The 11,538-nt window shown below is 43.2% G+C and overlaps 1 protein-coding gene across 1 annotated transcript; it reads left to right on the top strand.

The window, feature by feature from the left end:
* Window positions 1-1,138: 1,138 nt before the first annotated feature.
* On the top strand, window positions 1,139-11,202 carry LOC104279931 (zinc finger protein 40-like; the record flags this gene model as incomplete). The annotated part of the gene is made up of 3 exons (XM_009877400.1): window positions 1,139-1,314; window positions 3,160-3,264; window positions 10,691-11,202. Coding segments are annotated over 3 exons (793 nt in total), but the record flags the coding sequence as incomplete, so codon positions are not given.
* Between the last annotated feature and the right edge of the window lie 336 nt (window positions 11,203-11,538).

Here is an 11,538-nt window from a genome sequence, read left to right on the forward strand (position 1 = left end):
TTTTTTTTTCCAGAGGACAAACATTAATCAGCAGCAAAGGCTGCTAGATATAGCCATAGATGTAAATTCTTTTCCTGTATTATTTCTTTTACCTGATAAATGACATCTATTCTACAATAAAGTTGTGTTAAGTGTAAGCAGAGAGGGTATAGTCCAGGGACTGAGCAGTGTTCTGCGGTCCGGTCCGGGGCAGCTTGCTGTGGCATACACAGGCTGGAGAAGTCCTGATTTGAAAAGTGCTGGGGAAGTATTTACTGAGAGCCCTTGTCCATGCGCTGTAATACCTTAAATCACTTGCCTGATACGAATAACAGTTGCTTTAGCCACAGCGTTGTGCCACGTACAACATCTTGTAGAAAGGATTTTTTTTTTTTTTTTTAAGCAGAAAAGTCCCAGCCGTGTTTCTAAAACTTCTGAGCACAAACGGTGTGTGCTTTATTAGTCTTGTAATTGGTGGCGAGCTATCAGGCTTCCCGTGTATTGGTTCCCAGTTTGAATCTGGTCTGGACCAGCAGTTTAGCCATCAACTGTCGGGGCAGAACACTGCTGCTGTCTCTGCTCAGATCCAGGCGTCGCAGGGACCGGGTCGCAAAAGTTAAGCACAACCTTTGGGATCCTTGAGCGGAGATAGAAAGGATGTAATTGAATCTGAATTAGATATTTTTTTCCATCTCGTCCCAGCAGGCTGAGTGCAGGGTGCCTCGATAGGGAATTTTAAAGGCTTTCCCATTGTTGTAACTAATCTTGTTCCTTTTCTGCATCAGACGCAGAGCCTCAGAGATGCTCTTTTTAAAGCTTCCTCATGGTGCCCAAACCTGCTTCCAAGAACTGACACTTTTGAAAAGTATGTTCCTGTGTTGCGGAGAGGAAATTTGAAATCTTTAAATGTGTAGTATCGAGTGGTACCTTTATTAGAAAAAGATAGGTTGTTATTCCTAATGATTGCCTAGTGAAAAAATCTCGCTGTAAGTTTAACGGATAAATGCAGAAGTTGAGCAGAAGAAGGGCATGGTTGGTCTTGTCAGTTATTCATTTTCACCTGTTACATTATGGTTAAAGTTCTAGTAGATTAGGATTTCTAACTAGAATCGTTTTCCTGTGACAGCTAATTGCCGTACTCTTACGGTGCTGTTCCTAGGTACAAGTCAAACGAAGACTACGTGTACGTCCGGGGCAGAGGGAGAGGGAAGTATATCTGCGAAGAATGTGGGATACGTTGCAAGAAACCCAGCATGCTGAAGAAGCACATCCGCACACACACAGACGTCCGCCCTTACCACTGCAATTACTGCAACTTCTCCTTCAAAACTAAAGGTAAGGCTTCTTTTCATGGACATTTTTCCCACCTTTTTCCCTTCTGCTCTCAAGTACAGTTCTCTCCTTCTCACATTTGGCTGTTCATAAGCTAAAGAGGTTGCTTTTCCGTGGAGTTGCACTGTCCAGTGCTTCAGGTCTTTGTCATTTCTGATTTCCTTTGTCTCCTGTAGTGTTTGTTCGGATATTTATATGAATGTGTGGCTGAGAAATTGGAGTGGACGAGGGAGATCATACGGGAGTATGAGGCAGGTTGGGGGAAGACAAGTGAGCTGGTCAGTGGCTCGTCCTAGATAGGGATGGGAACGCAGAACTTTAAGTCGCTCGCAGTGACCTCTCGGTGGTATGACATTGGCATTGTTGTACCTCTGTTGGCACTCAACTAATTATAGAACAATTCAGGTTGGAAAATTGCTCTGGGGAAGAAAGTGGCCATTATTAAGTTGCTGTATTGAAGTGGGTTTTGCACCCTTGAAGGACAATGTTCACTTTCCACTTGACCTTCTAAGACCCAGAGATGGACCCCTGCTTTTTAAAGCCTTTTTACACCAGATATTTAAATCCATCCTAGTTTGAGCAGGCACTTTGTTAAGTAGTGGTAAATCCAGGACTCCAAATAAGTGAAGCAGACAGGAGAAGTTCACAGCCAAAATACTTGCAGCGAAATAATTTCTAAGCAGTAAAATTTCTCTTGGCTTTGAACATTGTGGAGCAATAATCCCCTCCAGCTGTAACCTCAGAAACATTCGTATTTTCAGTGGGTTTGAGACTACCCAGCGGTTGGGCGCAAAACTGCCAAGAAATAACCCGCTGCTGCAGAAAGTGGGCTGGGTACTCTTGAAATGTGTCAGAACCTGCATCAAGACGACACTGGGTCGCCGTGTCATCCTCGAGATGAAAGGCCAGAGTGCGAACCCAGTGAATTCTGATTGTGGTTGTTGTTTTCTCTTCAGCTGTTGCCGTTGCCACTGACCGCGTCAGTCCGGCAGTTGTTGGGTGCTTGAGGGTTAGTCAACCACCCTTCCTGACAGGATGGTGTAGCCAGTAACTTCACACAGTACCTAAAGCTGGGAAATTCGCTGTTTGCAAGTCAGTATGGTCATAGAGCTTCCTGACAACTATTAAAAAATTCAGTGTGAATTGCTGCCTTCATTTCAGAGCAGGAGCAAAGCGCTCCATAACCATTTTTCAAGAGATGGTAGGAAGCTGAAGTATAAAGTGAGCAGTTGCTTGTGGTTACATACCCTTCACAAATACCATTTGCAGAGCTCTGATCCACTCTTCACATTTCTTGATGCCTTTTGCCGTATTTTCCTGTCAAAGAGGAAGGGGAGAGCAGCCTCTCAGCAGTTACGCGTTCAGTTTTGAGATTCTGATCAAATTACGTTCATGCTCTGATTCTGAATAAAATGAATCTGTCTGTTTAGGTAAAGAGGGTTACACTAAAAATGGAATCCAAAAGAGCTGCAAGGCATGAACTTTAGTTCCGTGATAGTTTTCTGTCACCTTGACTTGGAAGGCTGAATCGGCCTTTCTTTAACTTTGCCATAAATGAATGGAGGATCTTTTACACCCGTGCAAAATTACATCATATCTAGCACTTCCACCCTAGTCTATTTTATATTAATAAAGAACTTTGGGAAACGTGGCCAGAGAGCTGGGAGCAGTCAGGAGGGTGAATCTGCAGCAGCCCTTGACAGCTAGAATTGAGTGGCAAGGTTCTGTCAGGTGTGAAATCAAATTATACAGGTGCCTATAAATGGAGTCAAGGAGAGATTCTGAGCGTGTATTTGTGCGCATTTGTGTAGTCACGGGGCAATGAATTTTTTTTCTTTTTTTCTTAAGGAAATTTAACAAAGCATATGAAGTCAAAGGCACATAGCAAGAAGTGCATGGATTTGGGAGTCTCAGTGGGCTTAATAGATGACCAGGATGGAGAGGAAGAATTTGGTAAGAAAGTAAAATCTTCTTTCTTTATTGCGCTTTTGTATTTATTTGCCATTCCAGTTTCTTACCCCTTCTTTTCCAAAGCTATTAAATTTTCGTACAGGGAAAAGATACAGAAGTAAAAATCTTAGAAGCTAGTCCAAGGGAGCAAGAAATATTGAAAAATGTTCAGCAGAAGAAGTGACAAGCATATGCTAAAGATAAGTTGCTGCTGAATTCTTCACGGTGTTACGCAGTTTATCAGTTTCGCAGATAAATATGACGAGACTGAAAATAGCAGAAAAACAGCTGTTTGCCTAGAAAAAAAGGCAGTCAAATGTCGTGTTTCTTCAAAGCTAGTTGTGCATGAGATTGTTAAAGTTTTGAGATGCACGCTTCGTAAAAATTGTATCACTAGCATGCTGCCCACATCCCAGATACGTTGGTGAGTGCTTTGCAAGGATCATCTCCCAGTGTAGAGTTCTGTCCTCCCTCACGTAAATCAGGGGATAGAGATCGTTTAGAAACGATGAATGTTATTCGTCTTGACCCGTTCTGGTGTTATCAAAATGAGTGTGTTTGCTCCTACTTGGAGTTCTGTGCTTCCTGCATCCTGAGATGGCTCCACTGGAGAGGAGATGAGGTCGAGGACAGTCAAAGAGGTTGCCTTGCCGTGTTGCGTTTTTCTCCTTCCAGCAGAATAGTTTATGAGATCGTGGATGAGGTTTTGAGAAAAGAAAGCAGTGGGGATCTTTATTTAAACAGTAAAGGGCAAGAAAGATGAATGCGCTTGCTCCCAGCTGCCAGCCGCGAGCAGGCTAAGCGAATCAACTGGAATCTAATTCTGAGCAGTGCTGGGAATGTGACTCAGTGGGTATGATTCAGGAGCTAGGTACAAAGGAAACTGAATTTTCCCTTTTTTGGCATTCTTCTATATACTCCTCTCTGGTGAGCTAAAAACCGTGTCCCTCTTTGCAGTCTGAGGTACCGAACAAGTAACCCAGGAGAGAAGCGGCAGCACAGATTCTAGCAGAGGAACGGTTTTCATTAACCTTTTCAGCCTGCGCTTGACAAAAAAACCGTCGCAACTTTTTGAGGCACTGTTCTGTAGCTTTCGACGGTTTATTTAGTATCGTAAACTACAGCTGAGCGGGTATTTCCATTTGGTAGGGACTGAAAATGTTTTGTTGGTCAATATTCCCAGTTGCGTACGTTAAAAACTGCAGGGGAATGTGATGGGGCTGGGGTGTTCAGCTGCACTCGTGGCGAGTTTGTGCCGCGTATATTTTCAGTGCTTTAAAAACCAGTGTCTTTAAACACATTTTTTTATTCCTTCAGGAGCCGAGTGGTTGTTAAAAACGCTCTCTCTTAGACAGTGCTCTGCCCGGTCCCATCTCTTTCCTCAGCTGGAAGGCAATGTGCGATGCTGGAGAGGAAGGTGCAGAAAATCTGATAAGAAATAAATATGATGTCAGGGAAAAAAAGGGTTTTTTTAAAGCACAGGCAATCACTATTATTTGAATTTGAATTTTGAATTTTTTAGGTTTGTACAAGAAGTCAGCTGTGACCCGATAGCAGCGCAGATTAATAGTGCATGCAAATTGAATGAGGACTGCGAAATTGTGCACAATCCTGAATTCAGGCGCACACACACACACAGAGCCTGTTTTTTCAGTAATCTGAGAAGCTGAAATTTTGTTACGCTGTAGCATCTAGGGAGAAGAAGGAAGAGATGCTCTCTGGCTGTCGGGGACTGTACGCGATCAGAGCTTTTAACAGAGCATTCTTTCTGTTTGGACTTGTCATCATCTGGGTATTAGTAAATACTTTCTGGCCTGGCTTTTTGTATTCAAACCATTCCCTGATCCATTTATCTTTCATCTTCTGCACTGTGGAATGTTCTTATCACCAAAATACAGGGTTACAATGTAAGGAATGTTAATATCTGAATTAAATTGTCAGGTGAGGTGAGCTGTTTAGCGTGACAAACTGCAACTGGGGATATCCTCTCTGGCTGTGGCGACCCAACAATCTGCTGTGCAGTCCTAAAAACAAGAATTTGTCTTCAAATTAAAGCACTTACAACCTTTAAACCTCTATTTCATATATAAGCTAATGTGTGCGTGGTATAGTACACATCAGTAAACGGGCACGGGGTAGTTATTTAACTGTGAAATCAATAGATGGGCAGAACTTGCTTAAATGGTCTCTACGGAGAAATTTTATCCCAAAATATTCATTAGTTGATCAGTGTAAAGGTGTAATTGTAACTTTCAGGGGTGTATTTTTTTATATATATATATATATGTGTACACACACACACATATATATAACACTTTCATTTTCTTCAGTACTAAATAAGCCCTCCCAAAGATACAGTATCTCTGAGCTAATTAACTATACATTGCTTATAGTTTATCTTAAATGAGTTTCTGCGGCTCTTCATTAGCTTAATCATGACTCAGTCCTGTGTTTTCGCTGCACCTACGTTTAAGGAGCGAAAAGAAATGAAAACCCTTGCAATAATATCCTCCTTTTGCAAATAGAATGGAAGGCTGGCTCTGCATAGCTTACAAGAAATAGTTTTTAACCTTTTTTTTTCTTGTTGTTATTTAATAGCGGTGCCTTGTCTTCAACCAGATGCACGTTCAGCTTGCTGGAGCCCTACACCTGGGAGTAGACTTCTAGTACTAGGCTTGATTTGCAACATGCAGGTTGCTCAGGAAGGCTTAGGAGTCAGTAACCTGTTTAAACAGAAGTTACTCATATGTTTTTGGACAGTTTTATTTGTTGTTTTCCTTATTCTTAGGAACAGTAGTCAAAAGCCCACAGGTTGCTTGTTGTTTTGACTTTTGGGGGGTTTTTTTGCCCCTCGTTTCTGAGGAGCGCTGGTTTGTTACCAGTCCGTGTAACCCAGCAGATGTCACTGTGAGTCCTGTGTGGTGGCGCTGGGCAGTGGACAGTAGCCAAAGCAGGACTGAAACCGGTCAAGTCAAGGCTGTGAACAGGCAAAAAGAGATAAGGAGAAAGCAAGTTTGGGTACAGATTCTACCATTGTTTCGGAGTCCTTTGTTTTACCCTTTTTAAAATTGAATATTTGCAGAACAGTCGATTACAAGATCAACAGAACAGGTGAAAGGCAATTCCAAGCTTGCAGTTGTTTAGCAAACTGCACTGACGGCATGCAGACCTTACTTTCAAATCTGTGACTATACAATGACATCCTGAAAAATATTTCTGCCTTATTGCCTAAATATGTATTTTTTTCCTGAGCTTTATGAACAAGATATAATACAGAGCCAGTCGTTTATTTTAAAATGCTTTTTAAATGCTTAATGCTTAAATGCTTTTAATCCATAGCTGAAGGTACCTAAACGATTTGAGGCGATAAACACTGCTTTGTATTGCTCAGGTGCTAAAAGCCACTAAATGTAGTAAATGTAAATTGAAATGGCGATAGATAGCTTGCTAAGTACCTGTTGGTCTGTTCGCTATGTCTTTAACCTGTGTAAGCAGAGCTAATAGCAGTCCTGTAGTTATCTACGTAATTGTCCGTTCGCTTAGGAACACGTAAAATTTCTGCAGTTTGCACTTTGATTTTCAGTTCTCCCTTGCCAGTGAAAGGTCGAAAGTAAACATTTTGCTCTTTATGTGAAAATCTGCCTCAACATGATTAAGTTATAACCAGAGTTGTGAGCCATGGGGCATTATCGTTGGATTGGGTGCGGAAAGTGCAACGTCTGTAGCAGGGCCTGACTGGTGATAATGCCCAGTGAAAGGTAAAAGGCGTAAGCTGAGATTCTGAAGAACCTTTCTTTTAATACTTTGCAGCATGATAATTCAGTGGCAGTTCCTAACCACACACAGTAAGGATTTCCTGTGGGAAAAGTTTTTCAAATCAAGAACTCGAAAGTACATAGCAAAACCTATTTCAGTTGCCTAACTTCTAGCATCACAAGTGGAAGAAGCAGTTCCTGGACTTACCAGCCCCAGGTAATGGACACATTAGGATGCTGAGAAGTCCAGCTGACGCTGTTGTGCTGAAGAACTTGGAGCTTTGTCTATGCCTGCTTTGAGGTAAAACGTCAGTAGAGCACAGCCTCAGCCAGCAAGCTCATCAGCCCCACAAACACAGTGAAGAGCTGATGGATTAACCGAGGAGCAACGACAAAATAAACGAAGGGCTCAGGTGGTTTCTGCGTGTGGTTTGTCTGCATTTACTTCAACAACTGGGGTTAGAAACTCAGTTATATTAAATATGATTATAGCTGGCATGCGAGTGAAATCCCCAGTCAGAAGTTCTGTTATACCTTTACTACTAGCTGATCCTAATTTTTGCAGAGTTCGTGTCTGCAGCCAAAGGTTCCACTTTCTCCTGCAAAGTCCAGCAAGAAGAGAGTCTTGCTAAGGGTTTAAAAGTCAAGATTGCAGCAGTTGTCAGAGGATGAGAGACATTCCCTACTCTTCCAGAAACACTATTAAAAAAAAAGTCAGTCTGGAATAGTCTTTCTATTAAAACGATGAGAGTTATTAATTTGAAAGAAGCTGCTTTCATAAAGGCTTCACTTAATAGTGTGAAACTTTCTTCCTCCTTTTTTTTTTTTTAAAAAAAAACCCCTGACCTTCCATGCCAGAAGCCCTTTCCCCATATGCTATGGGCCTTTAAATTTATGACACATCCTTCGTTCTGAAATATCCCGGCACTGCTTTACAACCTCACACAAAGTTAAACACAGAAGTCATTTTGTTCCCTTTGGAAACTGAGTCAGTTCTAGTTTATATATGTGTGTGTGTATATATATCAATCAGATACATAAGCATATGGTTATAATCGTGCGTGGTTTAAGATAGGAAAGGAAAAAAATTAATTTTTTCCCTAATTAAAACTGCCAGGGAACTTTAGTAGGTGGCATACCATTACTAAAATGGATTGGGGCCAGGACTGCTTGGTTAACAAAACGGTGCCTGGAAAAAAAAAAAGAAAAAAAGAGCTTTTTGCCATGAAGAGCAGTCACAGCCTCGCTTGGAGAACACCCATCATAACGTGCCTGGGTCTTGCACCCCTTAAAACCCTGGCCTGGGGTATCTAAGCCGGAGCAGAGCAGTTCCTTGAGTCCAGGGATGGGTTTTTCCTCGTGTGAGGTTCGGAAGCGGTGCGGGACGGGGGGAACCACGTTCATCGCCATCACCTCGCCTCCGCCCGCCGCGGGCCCTGGCTCCAGGTAACCGCGCCGGCATCGAAGCTGGCAAAGGCACAGAGGGTGGAGGTAAACAGGGACACAATGGAGGGAAATGATATCCCACCGAGTCCGGCGGGTCAGGAGTCCCTGTCCCTCACGCGGACCGTTGCCCGGTGATCCTGTAACGGTTTTTAAATGTTGGTTTGATAGAAAACTTGATTTCCTATAAATCAGCTTGTGTTTTCCTTGCTTTACGAAAGCGATAGGTCAGTGTAATCGCTGCAGCAGGGAGTTTCTCTCCAGGGTCGTTTGTGGTTGACGTCAACTTTCGTAGAAAATCTGACTCGTGCACAGAGAGGGAGGGAAAAAACAACCAAAAAACCCAAGACAAGAAACAGTAACACCCAGAGAATAGTTAATGTGATGCTGGCAAGTAGACCGAAATGAAGAGGGAGCCCGGGCTGAAACCCGAGGCTTTTAAAGAATTGCAGGAAATGCCGGGGTCACCCTTGGAGAAGTCTCTGAGCTCTGTTGCAGAGGCATCAAGGGGAGTTATTTCCATTTGGAAGTTTAACATATGTCGAGGTTCTAACATTTTAGATTTGTTTGCTTTGCAAGTTAATGCTGAGGAAACACTTTGTGCAAAGAAGAGAAATGCTGCAACTACAGGAAAAAAAAAAGTTGAATAGCACCACCTGGTTTCGTTAATAATGTTTTTAACAATCCTACTTGCTGTATTTTTGGAATGGGTCTCGCTGAATTAATTTTTCCACTAAAGCGTAATTGCTTCCTTGAGTGGCTTTGTCTGTAGAAGAGATTTATAAATAAAGACTATTTAAAATTCTAAAAAATATTTTTGTTAGTATCGTTCCAGTGACCTGGAGGATTTAGGGTGTTTTTCCTAACGTTTCAATTTCATCACTGCGTACTGAATGTAGAAAATCTATAGTTTGCCTATTTAGTTAATGTACAAATTACTGTGTAGGCAAAGAGGGGGATTACAGGGGGATTTTTTTCAAAGAAAGTATTAGTCTCATTCCTAATGGCACTGCTCCTTTGAAACCATAAAGGCTTGTAATGGTGGGTAACTTATTGAGGGGTAGCTCCATTAAACCCATTTATTTGACCTGGAATTCAAGGTGCTTATTTTGGTTTTAGTAACGTAGCGGCCTAAAGCATTGGTAGCATATTCAGATGCTTTTAAGAGTCTGATTTTTTCCAGAATTTTTTATTTCGATGGTAAGTTGCCGTCTAGATTTTCTTAGAACAGGATCTCTGAGATTTAAATTAACTAGCCCATCATTTTGCAGAACCAAATGATGTTTACACTGATACTTATAAATTTTTTTTGAGAGCTCAGCAGACAGACCTTTAATAAATATAAAATATTAGTGCATCCAGAGCATTTTGTCGTTTATAAAATATGATCCCAGACAGCCTGGCTTAGAATCAGATACAGCAGATGGGATTTTCTGTCTCTGTGCTAAAGACGATTCTTTCTTTCCAAGTTATGATATAAAAGAAGGTGAAAAGCTGCAGCAGAGCTGTATTTTGGAGAAGGGTTTACCACTAGACAGCAGTTTGGCTTTAAGACGTGAAGTCAGGAGAGATTCTTCATGTGAGCAAAGTTTCCTGCAGAGGTGTGTTTTCGTAGGATTTGAGCTTTTCTTGCCTCCTAGGACATCTTGGGGGCTTGTTAATAAACCTTTCAAAACATCAGCAAAGCGAAGAAACCTGGCGAGGTCTAATTTTGGTCTCCCTTGTCCGTTAACGAGACAGATTCCTGACTAACAGCCTCCTGTTTGCATCCTTCAGAAAAATCCCCTTTGCAGCGGTGATTCAGATTAGGCACAGGGACACCCACTGATGAGTTAGAACCAGCTTAGAGAGTATCCCCGGCTCAGGCTGGCAGACGGGCTTCGTGTGTGTCGTCACCGGGAGCTTTAACGACCCGGGAATCTGCAAGCGAAAGAGCCCAAGGGTGACTTTACGCAAATGGTTATAAATGGTCTAAAAGAAAATGGCCACAGCCAGAAGGTTTTAAAACCAGCGCGGGAGCGGAAGATGGAAGATTATGTAGCTGTGTGGTTAATTGTCCGTGCTGGAAAATAAAAGTGGAGATCTTCCCCGTTGCTTTGATGGGATGTATCGCGACTGAAAAATGCACGTGCCATGTGGGGTTTTTTGGTCTTTCTAGTTACTGCCTCCCACCGCCTTCCTCCTCAGTCCGGGACCTTCCTTGGCTTACCTTCTTACTCCTGTTTTTGCAGGTGAGAAGCAACGATTTGGCTACGACCGGTCGGGATACGACGTGGAGGAATCCGACGGCGCGGATGAAGATGAAAACGACAATGAAGACGACGACGAAGACAGCCAGGCTGAGTCGGTCCTCTCCACCACCCCCTCGGTGACAGCCAGCCCCCAGCATCACCCCTCTCGACACGGCCTGCAGGACACCGCCGGCGCCGATGAAGACATCAGGCTTCCGGACTGTTTTGCTGGGGTTCACACGGACTCTATGGATGGTCTACCAAAAGCCCTGCTGACCAAGATGACCGTCCTCAGCGCGGCGCAGTCGGTAGGCAGGACCTCCCGCTCGCCGACAGAGCTGGCCCATCAGGAAGCACGCGAGGATCAAGGCCAGGAGAGGGGAGCGGGGCCCCGCGGCGCTGGCGCACCACTGGCCGACATCCCTCCTGCATCGCTGGGTCGCCAGATGTCTGTGGATTACCCCGAAACAGCCTTGGGCCACTCCTTGACGTCAGCTGCAGCTCTTACAAAGGTAGGATGTTAAACGCTCCTTTTAAAGATCTCCTGGGAGGTTTTCTCAGAGATCGAAACATTTCCCCTTCCTTTTGTTCTTGGTTGGAGAGTCTTTAAGGATTCGAAGCACAAAGGGCTCTAGAAACGACGATGTTGCGGGAGCGCGGCTTTCCAGATTTTCGTAGTTTTGGTTGTATTCTCCCTGATAGGGTTAATTGTAACCCGATTGCCTTGGCTGACGTATGGAGCCAGAGGTTGTATTGCAGGTAAGAAAGGATGTAGCAGTCAGGTCAGATGGACATATGGTGGTGGTTATGAAGTGATAGAATTCAGAAGCGATTTCACTCTGAAGTAT

Source organism: Apaloderma vittatum, unplaced genomic scaffold (genome assembly GCF_000703405.1).
Source record: "Apaloderma vittatum isolate BGI_N311 unplaced genomic scaffold, ASM70340v1 scaffold39909, whole genome shotgun sequence".
Taxonomy (NCBI): domain Eukaryota; kingdom Metazoa; phylum Chordata; class Aves; order Trogoniformes; family Trogonidae; genus Apaloderma; species Apaloderma vittatum.